This window comes from Poecilia mexicana, unplaced genomic scaffold (assembly GCF_051168715.1).
Source record: "Poecilia mexicana isolate PSO_F unplaced genomic scaffold, ASM5116871v1 scaffold_1, whole genome shotgun sequence".
Taxonomy (NCBI): Eukaryota; Metazoa; Chordata; class Actinopteri; order Cyprinodontiformes; family Poeciliidae; genus Poecilia; species Poecilia mexicana.
Window position 1 is genome coordinate 24518164 of NW_028263370.1, and position 20000 is coordinate 24538163.

A 20000-nucleotide genomic window follows, 5' to 3' on the forward strand; every position below is an offset into this window, starting at 1 on the left:
AGAATATGAACCCTAATAATTGAAAAGATACATTCAAACTCCTGTGCAGCTTACCTTCAAAGAGTCTCTAATATTTGTAGGTTTATAGCAGAAAACAGGGATGGAAATCAGACATGTTAAATATTGATTTGTTTTCCAGCTCTGGTTTTATTAAAAGTTGGTCCAGTCCAGTTTAGTTCAGGGAAAACAAAGAAGTTCAGCAGGATCAGAGTTGTTCTTGTTGTGGCACCTTCCTTCCTGCAGGGGGCGCCAGCTGATCCACCTCTGAAATAACTCAATGTTCTCAGTCTGTCAGTGTTTAACCCGGGAAAAAACGGCGTTTTTAAAGCCCGAGCCAATGCAAAACAAATTCCTGTTCTTTGGTAAAAAGTTTCATTTGGCAGCTTTGAAAAACATCAGCAATAAAAAAGAGGAACCAAGATTAAGAAAAGTGAAGGAGCGACTGAAACACAGGAAGTGGAGATGATATTACTGACACGTCAGGACATGAGGATTTTAACAAACATGCTTTTTATTTACTGAAGCTCAAAACCAAAATTTTTAATCAAATTTAGGAAAGAACTGAAACGTAAAATGTGGAAGAAATGCTGTGAATATTTTCTGGTTTCAGCTCCATGTGGACCAAAAACAGAAACTGATCGATCGTGATCAGCATCTTCAGGATAAAGCTGAAGCCTCTGAGTTTCTGACCTTTGACCTCTGCAGCCTGAAGCCTCATTAAAACTCGGCAGGAGGAGAAACGACGCAGCTCCTCTCTGGTTTTATTATTAACAGCCGTCCAAACACGAACCCTGACCCGTTCATCCTGGAGCCGCTGTCAGCCAGTCCAACAGCATGACCTTTGACCTGAGCATGCACTTCAACACATTCCAGTTTCGGCTGAGGGTGTGAAGTTAAACATCCTCTCAGAGGGTGAAACGAGGTGGAAACACTTCATTAGAGCTCATTGTTCTGCGGCGGAGCCGTCAGTCAGCTGGAAGGAACAGCAGTCCGTCTGAAAGCCGAGGAGATGTAAGCAGCTTCTTCCTCTCTCTCCTCCTCTTCCTCCTCTGAGCGAGAGCCGGTGACCTCAGGCTGACCTCACAGGTTTGGAAGATGGCCATCGGGTTGGAACAGCAAAGGGACGTCGCCAAGATTATCGAGGAACATCGGTGATAAACGAGGTTCAGCAGAGATTAACAGCTCCAGGTTCCCGACGGGCCAGGATTATGCTGGATTATTACAGACCAGCAGCTAGAGCATCCTGAGATAATCCATGGTAATCCAGGATAACCAAGATAAACTAGTATAATCTGAGATAATCTAGGTTTTATCAAACAGGAACTTTTCAAAGTCAGATTCAGATTTTAGATCTGTCCATCCGTTGTAAGCAATCATTTCAGTCATCGATTAAAAACACTGATACAGTAAAATATTGGTAAATTCAGCATAACAGCAGATTTACTATCGGATATTAATATCATATTAATACATGGCAACCAAGTTCCCCTCGTTTCCTTCAGCGGTTGTTGGTGCAGCGCCCTCACAGGCCAGGAGGGGAACAGCAGCGCTTAGTTTGGGTCGTTTCCTTGGTGCAGCTGGAACTGCAGCAGATGTTGCAGCTTTGGTCCCAGTAGAACCGAGTCTACCTGAGTGAGGCAGTCGGATCGATCCAGCCGACTCCTGGTTTCCACTGGACCATCTGAACTGGTTGAACTGGAGGTTTCTGCTGCTTTGCTCTCTCTGCAGGAACTGGGTCTGATGTTCTCCTGCAACCTTCAGCCAGGAGGAAATGCTGGAAGGGAAATATTTGTCCCGACTTCAGGCAGTGTGGCATTTCAGAGCAGACAGGAAGAGCAGCGTCGCGTTTAAAAACCTCCGTCTGGGTGAAAGTGCAGCGAACCAGAGGACCACGAAGGCAACACGGCTCATCCGGCTGCTTCCCTCTGGCTGGAGAACAATCTAATCTCATCTGTCCTCACACCAGGAATCAGGTTCAGCAGTTTTCTCTAAGTTTGTTCCAGACTGAAGAAGCAGCTTTCAGTTTTCATTTGGAGCCGTTCAGCTGCTGAAACTTTTTAAAATAATGTTGCTGATGAGTTTCAGATCGGCTGTGGGTCGATCTGAAAGCCCAGGTTGTTGCTAAAGGTTCACAGCAAAAAGCCCAGTGTTGATTTAACTCCCACAGAGTTGATCTTAACACTTTTTCAGTGTTTATGTAGTCCACACTCTTCAGAGTTAAATTAACACTGGGCTTTTTGCTGTTTGATTGGACACTGAATTGAGAGAAGGGAGAAGACATGAGGCAAAAATCAGCAGGCCGGGAATCGAACGTGTGACGGCCACATCGAGGCCTCCAGACCTTAACCTCTGCGCCGCCACAGCAACCCGACAAATCAGAGGTTTGATATCGGAGCCAATCAGGCTGAACTTCCTGAAGGAACGCTGCAGGATCCAGGAACCGACTGCTTTCTTGGTTTCATGGCTGAGTTGTTGAACTTCAGTCATTTTCTCTGAACTAGTTTGGCGTAGCATTGATTCTGGATGTGGTTCTGTCCAGACTGATGTTTTTAAACCTTCTCTATCAGGAAGTTGGTAAATTCATGTTCAGATTTCAGTCGCTGGAGGATTATCCAGCCTGTGGAAACCGAGGCAAAGCGTTGCTGACGTTTCCATGGTTTCACAGTGAATATGACCTTTGACACCGTTTGCAGGTTCGTCTTACTAGTGGAATATTCCTCCATGCTGATTTTAACGGCAGAACTTCATTTATCCGGAAAAGCTCTTCATGCCTCGGCGGAGAGCCGAGGCGTTCTGCTTCGGTTCAGCTTGTAGAATAAAAATAAAAATCCCACATGTGGCTCAGGACAGAAGGAGCTGCAGCAGTTTGGTGCTGCAGCAGTTTGGTGCTGCAGCTCCAAACAGGCCAAACAGGCGACGCCTCTGTCTGCCGAACCATTTCACTGCCTGGACCACAGAATCATTTAACACATGAGGCAAAAGCAAAGCAGCATTTATTTATATTAACATTAATATATTCTTTCCTGGCTCCGTCCTCAGATGATACCAGGAGGATACATTTAAATTAAAAATCAAGTTACAGAAATTTAACATTATGAACACAATCTTGCATAAAACGTTTTTCTAACATAAATCAGATGATTTTACCTGAAAACACAAATCAACCCGATAATCACTGGCCACATGGAGGGGCCCTGGAGCCCAGAGCCTTTAAAGCAACAGAAAACCATTTTTATACAAGTTCATACAAACAGCAGAAATTCTTTGGTTCCTCTTTTTAAAAACTGATTTAAAGAAGTTCCAGAGCAGCCAGTCTGACCCAGAACCAGAACAGAACCAGAACCAGAATAGATACAGTTAAAGAGACTCAAACTCTGACCTGGAAGAACCTTCTGCTTTCTCAGAAGGTTCTTCTATCATCTTCTAGCGTTAACGTTGGATTTTTATATTAACGTTGGATTTTTATATTAACGTTGGATTTTTATATTAACGTTGGATTTTTACGTTAACGATGGATTTTTATATTAACGTTGGATTTTTACGTTAACGTTGGATTTTTACGTTAACGTTGGATTTTTATATTAACGTTGGATTTTTATATTAACGTTGGATTTTTATATTAACGTTGGATTTTTATATTAACGTTGGATTTTTACGTTAACGATGGATTTTTACGTTAACGATGGATTTTTATATTAACGTTGGATTTTTACGTTAACGTTGGATTTTTATATTAACGTTGGATTTTTACGTTAACGTTGGATTTTTATATTAACGTTGGATTTTTATATTAACGTTGGATTTTTATATTAACGTTGGATATTTATATTAACGTTGGATTTTTATATTAACGTTGGATTTTTACGTTAACGTTGGATTTTTACGTTAACGTTGGATTTTTATATTAACGTTGGATTTTTATATTAACGTTGGATTTTTATATTAACGTTGGATATTTATATTAACGTTGGATTTTTATATTAACGTTGGATTTTTACGTTAACGTTGGATTTTTACGTTAACGATGGATTTTTATATTAACGTTGGATTTTTACGTTAACGTTGGATTTTTACGTTAACGTTGGATTTTTACGTTAACGTTGGATTTTTATGTTAACGTTGGATTTTTATATTAACGTTGGATTTTTACGTTAACGTTGGATTTTTACGTTAACGTTGGATTTTTATATTAACGTTGGATTTTTATATTAACGTTGGATTTTTATATTAACGTTGGATTTTTACGTTAACGTTGGATTTTTACGTTAACGTTGGATTTTTACGTTAACGTTGGATTTTTTTATAGTAACGTTGGATTTTTATATTAACGTTGGATTTTTATATTAACGTTGGATTTTTATATTAACGTTGGATTTTTATATTAACGATGGATTTTTACGTTAACGATGGATTTTTACGTTAACGATGGATTTTTATATTAACGTTGGATTTTTACGTTAACGTTGGATTTTTATATTAACGTTGGATTTTTACGTTAACGTTGGATTTTTATATTAACGTTGGATTTTTATATTAACGTTGGATTTTTATATTAACGTTGGATATTTATATTAACGTTGGATTTTTACATTAACGTTGGATTTTTACGTTAACGTTGGATTTTTACGTTAACGATGGATTTTTATGTTAACGTTGGATTTTTACGTTAACGTTGGATTTTTACGTTAACGTTGGATTTTTACGTTAACGTTGGATTTTTATATTAACGTTGGATTTTTATATTAACGTTGGATTTTTATATTAACGTTGGATTTTTATATTAACGTTGGATTTTTACGTTAACGATGGATTTTTACGTTAACGTTGGATTTTTATATTAACGTTGGATTTTTACGTTAACGTTGGATTTTTACGTTAACGTTGGATTTTTACGTTAACGTTGGATTTTTACGTTAACGATGGATTTTTACGTTAACGTTGGATTTTTATATTAACGTTGGATTTTTACGTTAACGTTGGATTTTTACGTTAACGATGGATTTTTACGTTAACGTTGGATTTTTATATTAACGTTGGATTTTTATATTAACGTTGGATTTTTACGTTAACGTTGGATTTTTACGTTAACGATGGATTTTTATATTAACGTTGGATTTTTACGTTAACGTTGGATTTTTATATTAACGTTGGATTTTTATATTAACGTTGGATTTTTATATTAACGTTGGATTTTTATATTAACGTTGGATTTTTATATTAACGTTGGATTTTTACGTTAACGTTGGATTTTTACGTTAACGTTGGATTTTTATATTAACGTTGGATTTTTATATTAACGTTGGATTTTTATATTAACGTTGGATTTTTACGTTAACGTTGGATTTTTACGTTAACGATGGATTTTTATGTTAACGTTGGATTTTTACGTTAACGTTGGATTTTTACGTTAACGTTGGATTTTTACGTTAACGTTGGATTTTTATGTTAACGTTGGATTTTTATATTAACGATGGATTTTTATATTAACGTTGGATTTTTACGTTAACGTTGGATTTTTACGTTAACGTTGGATTTTTACGTTAACGTTGGATTTTTATGTTAACGTTGGATTTTTATGTTAACGTTGGATTTTTACGTTAACGTTGGATTTTTACGTTAACGTTGGATTTTTATATTAACGTTGGATTTTTATATTAACGTTGGATTTTTATATTAACGTTGGATTTTTACGTTAACGTTGGATTTTTACGTTAACGTTGGATTTTTACGTTAACGTTGGATTTTTATATTAACGTTGGATTTTTATATTAACGTTGGATTTTTATATTAACGTTGGATTTTTACGTTAACGATGGATTTTTACGTTAACGATGGATTTTTATGTTAACGTTGGATTTTTACGTTAACGTTGGATTTTTATATTAACGTTGGATTTTTACGTTAACGTTGGATTTTTATATTAACGTTGGATTTTTATATTAACGTTGGATTTTTATATTAACGTTGGATATTTATATTAACGTTGGATTTTTATATTAACGTTGGATTTTTACGTTAACGTTGGATTTTTACGTTAACGATGGATTTTTATGTTAACGTTGGATTTTTACGTTAACGTTGGATTTTTACGTTAACGTTGGATTTTTACGTTAACGTTGGATTTTTATATTAACGTTGGATTTTTATATTAACGTTGGATTTTTATATTAACGTTGGATTTTTATATTAACGTTGGATTTTTATATTAACGTTGGATTTTTACGTTAACGATGGATTTTTACGTTAACGTTGGATTTTTATATTAACGTTGGATTTTTACGTTAACGTTGGATTTTTACGTTAACGTTGGATTTTTACGTTAACGTTGGATTTTTACGTTAACGATGGATTTTTACGTTAACGTTGGATTTTTATATTAACGTTGGATTTTTACGTTAACGTTGGATTTTTACGTTAACGATGGATTTTTACGTTAACGTTGGATTTTTATATTAACGTTGGATTTTTATATTAACGTTGGATTTTTACGTTAACGTTGGATTTTTACGTTAACGATGGATTTTTATATTAACGTTGGATTTTTACGTTAACGTTGGATTTTTATATTAACGTTGGATTTTTATATTAACGTTAGATTTTTATATTAACGTTGGATTTTTATATTAACGTTGGATTTTTACGTTAACGATGGATTTTTACGTTAACGTTGGATTTTTATATTAACGTTGGATTTTTACGTTAACGTTGGATTTTTACGATAACGTTGGATTTTTACGTTAACGTTGGATTTTTACGTTAACGATGGATTTTTACGTTAACGTTGGATTTTTATATTAACGTTGGATTTTTACGTTAACGTTGGATTTTTACGTTAACGATGGATTTTTACGTTAACGTTGGATTTTTATATTAACGTTGGATTTTTACATTAACGTTGGATTTTTACGTTAACGTTGGATTTTTACGTTAACGATGGATTTTTACGTTAACGTTGGATTTTTACGTTAACGTTGGATTTTTACGTTAACGTTGGATTTTTATGTTAACGTTGGATTTTTATATTAACGTTGGATTTTTATATTAACGTTGGATTTTTACGTTAACGTTGGATTTTTACGTTAACGATGGATTTTTACGTTAACGATGGATTTTTACGTTAACGTTGGATTTTTACGTTAACGATGGATTTTTACGTTAACGTTGGATTTTTATATTAACGTTGGATTTTTATATTAACGTTGGATTTTTATATTAACGTTGGATTTTTACGTTAACGTTGGATTTTTACGTTAATGATGGATTTTTATATTAACGATGGATTTTTATCAATCAGCTGATCAACTTCTAGATTTCAACCTGTAACTTTAGTTTCCATCTTTCTGAAGATTTTAATCTGATTCCTGCAGCAATAAGACAAAAAATAAATCAAAGCAAAAATATTTATAAACATTAAATGCTGAATGGCTGCAAAAGCAATAATCAATTATTTTTTTAAATAAGAGACGATTATTTCCCACCTGACTGTAATCTACAACTAGAAGGAAAAACATTTTTCTTTGGCTTCATTCCTACAGTGGCGGCCATCTTTACTGCTGTAAGCAGAGCGCTGCTGTGTGAACGAAGCCTGACAGGTGGGTCCAGGTGAGTCCAGGTGGGTCCAGGTGAGTCCAGGTGGGTCCAGGTGAGTCCAGGTGGGTCCAGGTGAGTCCAGGTGGGTCCAGGTGGGTCCAGGTGAGTCCAGGTGAGTCCAGGTGGGTCCAGGTGAGTCCAGGTGGGTCCAGGTGGGTCCAGGTGAGTCCAGGTGAGTCCAGGTGGGTCCAGGTGAGTCCAGGTGAGTCCAGGTGGGTCAAGCCTTCACTGAATAATCCTGGAGTTATTGGCCTTAAAACAAAGCTGCTCCTTTCCATCAGTGGACACTTGGCGCCCCCTGCAGGCGGGAAGGTCAATGAGGCGTTTGCTTTTATTTAATTTCCCTTTGGGCTCATTAAAGTACTTTTAATTTGAATTTTTGTGTTTTCTGTTGACCTTCAGTTACTTCTGGTTTTGTTTCTCCTCTCAGGCCAGTTGAGATGTTCTTTATGAACCGCTGTAGATTCTGTCTTTCCTCTCTCTCTTTTTTAATCTGCTTACACGCTGCTGCAGCTCACATAACCATGTTCATGTGTGTCAGCCGAGTCACATGTAAACAGACTGAACCTGATTAACTGAACCTGATTTGACCCTGTAGGGAGCCAACAGACTGCAGAGGGCAATAAAAGCCGAACTCTCCGGTCCTTCTCTCTCCTGGTTCCGTCCATCAGGAGCTCAGTGGACCAGCGCTGGACGGTGAATGTAACTCTGGTTCTGATCCATTTCTATGACATGTTTGGCTTCTAAGATTTGATCATTTTTCAGCATTAAAGCCTGTTTTTATATTTAACCAAATCTCATTATTTGTCAAGGTAATTTACACTGAGGGGTTCTGGTCGGATTGGTTACCGGACCTGGTGGAGCACAGAGACAGAAATGGATGAAGTCCAACAGAACCAAACCTATTCTGAAGCTCGGTCTAAACTGGGTCAGAACAGAACCGCGATCCAAACACAGCAGCAGATGTACATCTGAAGAAGAAGAGAATCAAAGTGCTGCAGTGGCCTAGTCAAAGTCCAGGCCTTCACCTGATGAAAACCTTGTGGTGGGACCTTCAGAGAGCTGAGCAGAACCGCAATGAACCGAAGCAAAGATTTGGACCAGAACGCAACCAGTGAACACAAACTGTGAGAAACCCGGTTCTGAGGTTAGAACCTGGTACCAATCGGATCATTTATGAAGGAGTCAGGAGAAGTTTGGCTGTCCATGACTGAACCAGGTCAGAACCGTTTCCTGGTCATCAGCAGGCGGTTCTGGTTCTGGTCAAATCAGCTGATTCTGGACTTTTAGTTCCCACAGGAAGCGGTTCTGCTTTGCTGAGTCCAAACAGGAAGCAGAACAGAATCATCTTCAACATTTCTCTAAAACAGTCATCTGAAACCAAAGAGCTGAGGTTCTATGAGGAACCGGTTCCAGTTTAGCTTCCAGAACCTCTGAACGGGTCGGAGGTCAGGCCGACATGGGTTCGTACGTGTGGAAGTGGATTCCCTTGGCGCAGGTGATCTTCATCACGGCGCCGTTCAGGCTCGGGTCCAAAATGAGCCTCATCATCCCTTCAGCGATGAGCGGCGGCCTGGAAACAGAGACACAACGTCAGCAGAACCGCCGGGCCCGGATCCAGTCTGAAACGGGTCCGGCGCCTCCAGCCAGACGCTTCATACGGTGGGAGGTCCTCTGGGTTCATCAGAACCAGAGCCTCAGTCCGACCAGCTGCCACTGAGCTGGCTCTGCTCCGGTCTTCTTGGATTGAAGATGCCAGGACAGGATGGTTCTGATGGTTCTGATGGTCTGACCCAGAACCTGAAGCTGCATGTGGATCTAAAAGCTGAAGTTCTGGTCAGCATCGTAACGTCCTGCTGCACAGCCAACACAAACACAGTGGCTCCGGCGCCGACCCAACAGGAACCGGGGTCACTCCGGGAACCGAGCCGGGTCACCAGAACCCCTCAGAATCTCCAGGCTGACATGAACCGCCTCTGGACTTTATTTAGGGGCATCATGGGTGAACAACACCCATCCAGGTAAATGAAGCCCTGGTCTTCAGGCTGTTTTTACAAACATCAGTGAATGCTGCCAGGTTGCCAGGGCAACAGCACTCGTCTCACCGCATTGGGCCAAGTGTAAAGTTTGGTGGAGGAGGGATCATGGTGTGGGCTGTTTTTCAGGAGCTGGGCTTGGCCCCTTGGTTCCAGTGAAAGGAACTCTGACTGCTTCAGCAGACCAAGACATCTTGGACACGTCCAGGATCCCATCTGAGTGGGAACAGTTTGGATCTGGACCCTTTGTGGACCAGAGCACAAAGCAAGGTCCATAAAGACATGATGGACAGCCTGGCTCGGAGTCCTGACCTCAACCCGATCAGAACACCTCGGGATGAATCAGAGCAGAGACTGAGAGCCGGGCCTTCTCGTCCCACATCAGTGTGTGACCTCACAAATGTGCTTCTGGAAGAATGGTCAGAAATCTGCATAAACTCTCTGCTAGACCTGGTGGGCAGCCTGAAGAGCTGAAGCTGTTCCAGCTGCAGAGGGACCAACGTCCCATTGGACCCGGTGGGTCAGGACGGGACCGGTGGGTCAGGATGGGACCAATGGGTCAGGACAGGACCGATGGGTCAGGACGGGACCGATGGGTCGGGGACCGGTGGGTCAGGACGGGATCGATGGGTCAGGATGGAATCGGTAAGTCAGGACAGGACTGATGGGTCAGGAAAGGACCGGTGGGTCAGGACGGGACCGATGGGTCAGGACGGGACCGATGGGTCAGGAAAGGACCGGTGGGTCAGGACGGGACCGATGGGTCAGGACGGGACCGATGGGTCAGGAAAGGACCGGTGGGTCAGGACGGGACCGATGGGTCAGGAAAGGACCGGTGGGTCAGGACGGGACCGATGGGTCAGGAAAGGACCGGTGGGTCAGGACGGGACCGATGGGTCAGGAAAGGACCGGTGGGTCAGGAAAGGACCGGTGGGTCAGGACGGGACCGATGGGTCAGGAAAGGACCGGTGGGTCAGGACGGGACCGATGGGTCAGGAAAGGACCGGTGGGTCAGGAAAGGACCGGTGGGTCAGGACGGGACCGATGGGTCAGGAAAGGACCGGTGGGTCAGGACGGGACCGATGGGTCAGGAAAGGACCGGTGGGTCAGGACGGGACCGATGGGTCAGGATGGGACACCTCTGGAACCAAGTCTTTGGCAATACAGTATATAGTGAATGATGATGAGCTCCAAAACCCCCGTCATATAAATCTGGATTCATTGACATTTATCTGATGCTGGGTTGTGTTCTGAGCCCAGAACCCGGTTCTGCTGGACTTACTGTAGAACCCCAAACTTGTTCATGCTCTGCTTGAAGTCATCCTTGAACTTGACGAACTTCCCCATGTTGTCCTCGTCCTCCACGGTGTGCAGCAGCGGCGTGTCGACGAAGGCGGGACACAGGACGTTGATGCGGACGCCGTAGTCGTCCTGGGCGGCGGCGTCCTGCAGAGGCACAGACACACAGCTGCTGACCTGAAACCTGCTGGCGGACGGCCGACTCACGCTGCGCTCTGCTCACCGCCATCGCTCGTGTGAAGCCGATCACTCCGTGTTTGGTGGCCGTGTAGACGGGCTGATGGGGGGAGTGGAGGAAGGCTGGAGGAGGAGAGAAACCAGAGATTCATCTGCTGCTGCAGCAGGAAGCTGGAGCCTTCAGACCGCATCACTTCCGCCTGCAGAGGTGACCCACGCACACCAAGCCGCTAACTGCAAAGCGCTTTAGCGGCTTGGTGTTTTTCTAACTTTGAAACATTTAGGGCTCTTAGCGTCATTGAGACAAGCTGGGCATCAACTAGAGCGGATATCAATACCTGCATCAGTACCGATGTTGAAAAAACTTCTAGATCAGGTAACAAAGACAATGATCCATATGGCGGATCTATTCAGTGTAGCTCTATGCTTCATGCTCTGAGTCATGTGGTGTATCAGAAGTGAAAAAGCAGATCGGTGCTTCCTACAGCATTATGCTACGCTACATGTCACATATGGATAGCGCGTTAGCATTACGCTATGCTACATGTCACATTGGGTAAGCGCGTTAGCATTACGCTATGCTACATGTCACGTGGGGATAGTGCTTTAGCATTACGCTACATTTTATGTGGAGATAGTGCTTTAGCATCAACTGAACACATTTTTATGAATGGTGCTTTAGCGTTAGCGCGCCTCAGAACTGCCTCGGCTTCCATGGGATCATCTCCAACTGACGGCTGCAGCTCAGCACAGAAATCTGTTTTCAGTTAAACATCTCTGTGACTTTTTCCACCCAGACACATCCATCCAGCCTCCAGCAGCTGTTTGTGTTCCTAGATAAGCTCCTCTGCTGTTTCTGATTATCATGGCAGGGATCAAAAGCTCCTGAATGTCAGCAGGCGGGTTGCAGCAAGCTACCGCCGCCGGAGGAAGATGCAGCTAATCTGGCCTTTAAGCTTTCAGAAATGTGTTGAATCGCGCTCTGTCCTTCAGGAAAATGTCGCTGCTCACCTCTCTGACCAGACGGAAACTAAAACCTCAGAACCAGCACTGTTTTCCTCTAGTCTACAATGTCCAACCTCCGACTGTGAACCTGGCAGATCAGAGTTCAGGTGAACTGGTGGAAGACTGGAAAAATCCCAGGAGCCTCATCCACCAGGGTCCAATGATGGACATCTCTGTAAACACGCATTCCTTCCCTGAAACTCTGATCTTCCAGGTATTTGTCCAGGTTTGGACTCGTCCGCATTCGTCACAAGAATGTTCCTGAAGGTTTCCAGCCTGCTGAGGGTCAGGATACAGATCTGAACCAGGCTGGAAAAAAGCTGAACCCATGAAAAGCAAAGAGTTCAGGTTCTTCCTCGATGTTTTTCACCTGATGGTTAACTCGGACCTGGAACTACCTGGAAAAACCCTGATGCTCCAGAAAACCTGGAAACATCCTGTTGCCAGTTTCCATCCCCTCCTGCTGAAACCACAGCATCAGGGGAATCTGTGGGACACAGACATGCTCACATGCGGGTCGCTCTGGTTCTGCTTTCTCTTCCTTCAGCTGAAGGTTTTCTGATCAGGAAGATCTGGAAAAATATGTGTAGCCCTTAGGTAAACTGAGGTTACGGTAATTTGCTCCTGCATGTTAAGGTTAATAGAAATCTTACATAGTTCAAGACAGGACACAAATATATTAAAAGTAAACGTTTATTTACTAATGCATAGCATTGGTGACAGCTATGGATTTCATATTTTTATTTCTGAAGGAAATACACTAGTATTTTCCTTTACTTTAATATCTAAATAACATAAAGGGTAAAGGTAATAATTAAGTAATTAGCTTACTTAGTACGTAAAACGGCATTGTTTGTAAATCAATTAAGTAAGTAAATATTGAAATTGAAAGAAGCGTTAGTGTGACGTAAGAGGCACTGCGTATTTTATTTGTCTTTGCCATTTGATTGGTCAGTGAGACCGTCCATCCGGTGCGGGACTCGTGATTGGTTGAGAGAAGAGGAGGCGGGACAAAGAAGGAGAGGAGAACCGTGATGGTGGAGACCATAGACATAATATAAGGATAGACCGCTGACGAGATTTAGGGCGGCCATCTTGGAGCGGTACACCACTCCAGTCAGCGTTATGTGTTTAGCAGCACAATGACGTATCAGCGGATTTAATCGATCATAACACACTTTCTGTTACTGTAAACCATATTCAATCATCTATCAAAGCAACATTTATAAACATTTGTATTTTTAAGTATGTTTTTAATACATAGTTCATCATATTTAAATATGCTTAGTGGCTATAACAACAGAATAGGAATGGAATATTCTGATATCGATGTATGAAGAGCATATTACAAAGCACACAGCCGTTCATAATTTATTTAATATCAATATATATTTATATAACTATACAAACACTAATAAAGATTAATAATGGCACAAATAAATAATGATTAATACTGAATAATATTTGTTTAATAATGTTTGTTTGTTTGTGTTTTTCAGCCGACGAGTCTAAAATCCGGTGAGATTCATCCTGCAGTGAATCCGTCTCTCTTTATAGATTTCTCCCTCTTCCTCACATCGTGTCTTTAGGAAACTTTCAAAACAAAAACGGAAGATTTAGGATGTATCTTACTTTGACAGAGTGAAAGAATATAAATAATAGTCTTTACCACCTGTGTAAACTTTGCCGGTGAATGTTATAACACATAATATAAGTTTTATAATATGTGCTTTTCCACTAGAGGGAACCTGAGACCTTCCTCCTGAGGGCGTGAGTCGGCGTCTGCACACCTGTCCTCCATCTACTCATTTGGAGGCATATAAATGGAGGAGGATGCTGACACTTCTCTGCCAGAGTGTTAGCCAGTAACGGTACCGGCTTACCTTGAGCTACTTCTACCTGGATTTGTTCCCAGATTCTGACCCTTCTAGTCTCTGTGTTCCCAGCTACCCTGGTCCGGAGCTATCAGGTCATCAATCAACCCTCGAGACGGAACCCTCACTGCCTTGAGTCTTACCTGTCCGTCCTCTGCCGCCGCCTCTGATCTCAACCCTCAACCCGCTGACCAGCCTCTAGACCCTCAAGGTCCTCTCCCGGTCCAACACTCCCCCTGAACAGGTATATCTCCAACCTCCGTCAAACAGCAAATTTCCTGGGTCCTGACTAATCATCTCTGTCCTCCCCTAGTTGCCCTGAGATCTGCCAGACGAACCAAGGATCCTAATTCTCATTGTTTGAATTCACTGTAAATAAATCACACTATTGTATTTCCTGGCTCTGGAGTGTTTCTGCATGTGGGTTAGGAAACTCGACACCAACATGACACATAGCGGGGCTGAACCCGTATTACACCAAGCACTGTAGCTAATATTAGCTGGTATCTCGCTGGTGGACATAAATACAGTAAAGTAATATTCTAATCACAATATATACACAATAATATGTCCATCTTACTTGTGAAATGTTGTCTGTGGAGCCCTCACATCAATAATCCATCGATCCGAATAACAATATCCCTCAGTGCTGAGGCATCTTCTGCTGTTTTGGTTGAACAAAGTAGGAGGGTATACCGCTCCAAGATGGCCGCCGTATTTCCTGCGCCGGAGCGGCCAATGCGGGGTCTACTCTTATATTATGTCTATGGAGACCGGAGGGTCAGACGAGCAGACAAGAAGTGAAGAAATAAAGACTCATGGGATAGAAAACCGGACAAAGGACGGGAGAGGACGAAATTCGGGAGTAGCTGGAGGAGCTTGGTCGATGTGGGAGGGACGGGACGAGAGGAGACAGACGCAAATAGACGAGGTTTGAGCAGAGCTAAGTGAGCTAGCCGCTTCAGCCTCACGTGGTCTGCTGAGTTCAATGGCGGTCGGGAGGAGAGGACGAGTGAATGGGGTATATGCCACGGATTTCCGTTTTAGCTCTTCCGCATTTTTTTGCCACATGGTTCCGGTCCACAGGCAACAGGACGTTAACAGTGGCTCCTCAGTCGCTTTAGGACTATTAATGATGCCTGTATAATTCAGACGTCCTGAAACGCTCCAACAACAACAAAGGATTTAAGCTGGATGTGTCAAAACTTCACAATAACTTCAAAGGCAAGTTAATGAATCGTTTGTATTCACCATAATGCCTCATGTCTGACGTAGCTAACAGGGACAAGCTTACAAAGGTGCTATGTAAACGTTCAGTGGTTTGATTATCTGTGCAGTGTGGAATCTACATATCTATGCTTTATAGATATAGATATATATCTATATAAACATATAGATCTGTCTATATTGTGCCCAAGCTATCAGTCGAAGCTGAAGTTAGCTTCCGAATGTAGCATCTAATTCGGAAAATAGCTAAAGGGCGATTACTCTTAATTTTTCACTATCTTGAGCTTTCTTAATATGTTGTACTTTAAAAACTACACCTAGTCATTTCAAACCTAACTAGATTATTCTGTACTAACAGCAGAATAAAATAAAACATTTGTGAAACCTTCTAATTGATTTGTGAAATTTGTAAAATGTCAATAATAGATTCCAGAACGCATTAGATCTGAATTATTAAAGTGGCATTATTTGTTATTTTAACTTCCCGTTTTATTTCTTTTTTTTAATCTTTATTATAGTTGGAGTTGGACAGAGTTCTGTTTGATGGCTTCCTGGAGGGAGAGATCGGCTCAGCTAATGTTACCAACAACTTTTCTCCTGCTATTAACGTTTTTGTTTTTCTTTATATAGAAAGTATTTCTATCAGTTGCTCTTTTTCCATTTTGTTTACAGTATTTGCCAGTGTTGTGTTCAAGACCACCTAACCCGAGACCAAGACAAGACCAAGACCAGAGTGTATCGAGACCGAGACAAGACCAAGACTTTTGGGGTCCAAGACCAAGTCAAGACCAAGACCGAGGGAAGTCGAGACCGAGTCAAGACCAAGACCAGCGGCCCGCGCTACATAACACAATAAAATGTAAAATATGATCGAAATTGCTTCTCAAAATAATCTGAAAGATCCATATTACCATAAAACACCTAGATATTAAATACTTAATACATTTTACCAATATTAAATATTCCATTTATGTGCTAAAAAGTGTGATGGTCTCGTGCCATCCCTAAAAACATAACGCCCTGGGCATTTGCCCATATTGCTCATATAAGAAACCACCACTGTCTGCACCATTAAACATAGCAATTGAGGCAATGCCCTGACGGTAAATAACACTCAACTATGAACACTGACCAAGGAGCAACAAGCAAGAAGTAACCAAACAGAAGGCGCTCATTGTGACTGTTTTCACTCTCTATCCCAGTACATGAAGCCAGGTAGTCTGACACCATGGCAGACATTACAGCTGCCACTTTGTACAAAAACAATCAAAGAGCATTGTGCATGCTCTCTGTGCTCTTTCGTTCTTGTGTTTTAGTTATTTGTTAATTTAAATATTAAGGTACATAATAAAATAAAATAATGATCAGCATACGTTGTCAGATAGTCGTACGCTTAGCTCAGATATGCATACGCTGTCATTACCATATGATTTTATTTAATCAGCAACATAGAATCATGACGTAAATCATTATTAACAGTTATTAACAGTTGTATGGCATCCAGCTGCAGCCAGACCTGCTTTAAACACACTTTGAAACCATGACAACGCATGTATATCCATCTAGTTATCACATTATGTCATATTATAAACAATTTAATTACTTATTTTCGTCATAACTTGTTGCGTATACTGACAACTCCACTGACGGTCGGACTTAATGCGCATGCGCTGGCATGGTACTCACTGCATGTATGCTATTCTGACAGCGTATGGCTATGTGATAGAACACCGGCTATATCTGTCAGACATGTCATTACCATAAGATTTCATTTAATCAACAACATAGAATCATGACGTAGATCGTCATACACTTTGTTATTAACAGTTGTATGGCATCCTGACTTAGCGGTTAAGTGAGTTTTACACGGGCTTGTGTTGTAGCTGACTCCAGCTGCAGCCAGACCCTGCTTTAAATACACTTTGAAACCATGACAACACATGTATATCTATATAGTTATCATTGAAAACAATTTAATGACTTATGTTCATCATAACTTGCTGCGTATGGTGAACTGACAACTCCTCTGACGGTCGGATTTCTTAATGCTTAATGCATGTATGCTAACCTGACAGCGTATGGCTATCTGATAGAACAACGGCTCTCAGTGAGTGACACTCCAGTCCTATCTAATAAGTAAAGAGCCGTGGAGAAGAATCGACTGTTTCTGAATGTCACCTCACTATATTGCAGACTTTTGGACATAGCGTTGTCCCATATATGCGACAAGTCAGTCAACACCTCCGCACAATAATTCAGCACAGTGAGTGATAACATTTTTCATCACAATGCTTATGTGTCTCTGTACAGCTAGCTTTGATAACATCACGTTAACGGAGCTTACCTTCTTTGAGCTACTTTTCTAAGTGACGAAAAAAGTTAGACGTTGACCCCACCGTCTGTGAAAGCGAAACGCTGCTGAGTTAGCTGTGGCCATCGGATTTCTTACTATTTATGCAGCGCTATTATATTACTGACGATTAGACAAACATTTTCTGCCGCTGAGAGGAAACCACTGCGCATGTCCTGAAGCGCCGCGTGCGAGTGAAAGGTGGGGAGGGGAGGAGGAGGGAGAGTAAAAGGTGGGGAGAGTGGGGGGAGTAACAGAAACACGTAGTTGCTTGGATTTTAATCGGTGTGTTTTGCATCCACTGAAAACAAAGATGTTAACAAATAAAGTGGACAGAATGCTGTATGTTTAGTGATATTTTCACAGTTGCGGTCTTGACTGGTCTTGAAATAAAATGCCGAGTCCTCAGCGCCCGAGACCGAGACAAGACCGAGACCAAATGCGGTCGAGTCCGAGACGAGACCGAGACCATCAAAAAATGGTCTTAAGACCGGTCTTAAGACCAAGACCAACTTCGAGTACCACAACACTGGTATTTGCTCTATTTTTTTTAAATTTTTACCTTAATGCTTCCCTGGTCAGGTGAGGTGGAAATGTACATCTTCTTGACAAATGTCAGAACCACCTGGACTGAGCTGGTTAGTCAGATCAATCTGAATCTTTATTTCTCATTAAAACGACTTCTTGTAATTTTAAGACATTGTTATAAAATTGCATCTTTATTCTGCTGCAACGATGACTAAATTCTTGCAATTAAAATTTCTTGTATCCTGACCGTAATGCTCCTTTATACAACTCACAGAACAGATGATTGAAATAAAGGCACTTTTTGAAAATATTTTCTGTGATTTTATGATGGAAATTGAGGATGGGAGGAATCGATTAAAATCAAATCTGATATGAAAAAAAATCTTGTAAGTCATATCATCCAGCCTTATTCAGTATATTAAATTATATAACTAACTACATATTGCTTAATATTCACATTTCTTTGCTGGTTTTACCCAAATGTGTTGAATTTTAACATCTCATTTGAATTCCTGATCTACATGTAAATACTTGATATAAAAACTGAGAAATGGGGAAAAAAAGGTTTGTGAAATGTAGAGTATTACAAATGAGATTCAGTTTTATTGTAGGTACAAACAGGATAAAAAGAACAGTGAATATATAATATAATATGATGAAAACTCGTCACTCTGGAGGAGAGGAAGAGGAGAGAGGAAGAGCGGCTCAGCCCCGTCCAGGATGACCATCAGGGTAGCCAACAAAGTCTGTAGGCAGATTTTTGCATATCTGGTGCTCCAGTTTCAAGATCATAGTTTAACCAAGTAAATAAAAAGTTAGTCCACGTTGTGATGATCCGTGGACTGATGGACGCCTTCAGCAGGTCCAGGTGCTTGGATCCAATGGAAAGGTAATCGGCACTGTGATCATGGCTCAGAAACACGAGGTGTTGCGACGCAAACCTGAAAAATTAAAAACACACAAAAAAATAAGCGTCCATATTTAGCTGAACAACGTAATCAAAACTAATAAATCCTCGGCTCTTTTTGAGAGTTTTGCTTGAAAATAAATTGACAATATCTCAGGAAATTAAACGTTTAAGTGAAATAGTTCTGGTATCACAAAGAAACTGCAAAAAATGTTTCAGAGGTGTAACAACACTGAAGTCACTGAGTAAAGTGAACTAAAATACTACTTAGAAATGCATGTTAAAATCTGAATACTCTTGAAAGTGTGCAGCTGAAATTAATTTAAACTACTAGCAGACAAAGCACAGTGTTCACCTGATATCTGTACCAACAGTAATACAAACAGCAAAGGTAGACGTCATATTTTCGGGATTCGGGAAATACGTGATTTGCACCATTTGTTCTGTGGGTTTTTCATGTGGATCGGTGAAAGTTAAACGGCTGTAAAGTGAACGTTTTGGACCTTAATCTGACCGACTACCTGTGTGGTTTGGATCGGGCTGAAGCGTTGCTGCTCTCGGCTGTTCTTAAATTACCTGCTCGGTATCGGAGGGGCTCGTCGCTCCGACTGCATGTTAAATGTATTTTATATATGTCAGATAAACAAAAGCTAAGGAGCTGCCTAAGAATAATTTCATACTCCATATAACACAAACGCATCAACACACGTATTGACTTACCTTGTGCCGAATCGCTGCCTCTGTTCTCAGCCTGTTCCCGTAGCAGTGGATTTCCTCCGGCATTATTTTCCTCCAACAAATTATTCCACTAAACGAACCACGTACAACTCTCTTTATATCCCCCATCTTCCAATTTCTGACGCTGGATCTTCAATATCCTCAAGCTTTGAAATAGCAGGCAGCTACAAACCGCGTGTTAGCTGTAGTGGCTAAGTTTTGGCTACAGCCCGCTGTCGCCTTGATATCAGCTGGAAAATGAAAAAACTAAGCACTAGATGGTACTGGCT

General features: G+C 41.2%; 1 protein-coding gene and 1 long non-coding RNA gene across 2 annotated transcripts in view; both read right to left on the reverse strand.

Moving 5' to 3' along the window:
- Positions 1-7935: 7935 nt before the first annotated feature.
- The window catches only part of hpgd (15-hydroxyprostaglandin dehydrogenase), a 26040-nt gene continuing 13975 nt past the window's right edge, over positions 7936-20000 (reverse strand). The window contains exons 5-7 of the mRNA XM_088006814.1: positions 11149-11225; positions 10909-11072; positions 7936-9163 (exon numbers count right to left, since the gene is read on the reverse strand). Coding sequence (XP_087862940.1) covers positions 9040-9163; positions 10909-11072; positions 11149-11225 — 365 coding nt within the window. The 3' untranslated portion in view covers positions 7936-9039. The remainder of the gene's footprint in view (positions 9164-10908; positions 11073-11148; positions 11226-20000) is intronic.
- Positions 18670-20000, reverse strand: part of LOC148161239 (uncharacterized) — a 2935-nt gene continuing 1604 nt past the window's right edge. The window contains exons 1-2 of the long non-coding RNA XR_015763677.1: positions 19714-20000; positions 18670-19027 (exon numbers count right to left, since the gene is read on the reverse strand). The exon at positions 19714-20000 is cut by the window's right edge and continues 1604 nt beyond it. This is a non-coding gene — a long non-coding RNA (uncharacterized LOC148161239). The remainder of the gene's footprint in view (positions 19028-19713) is intronic.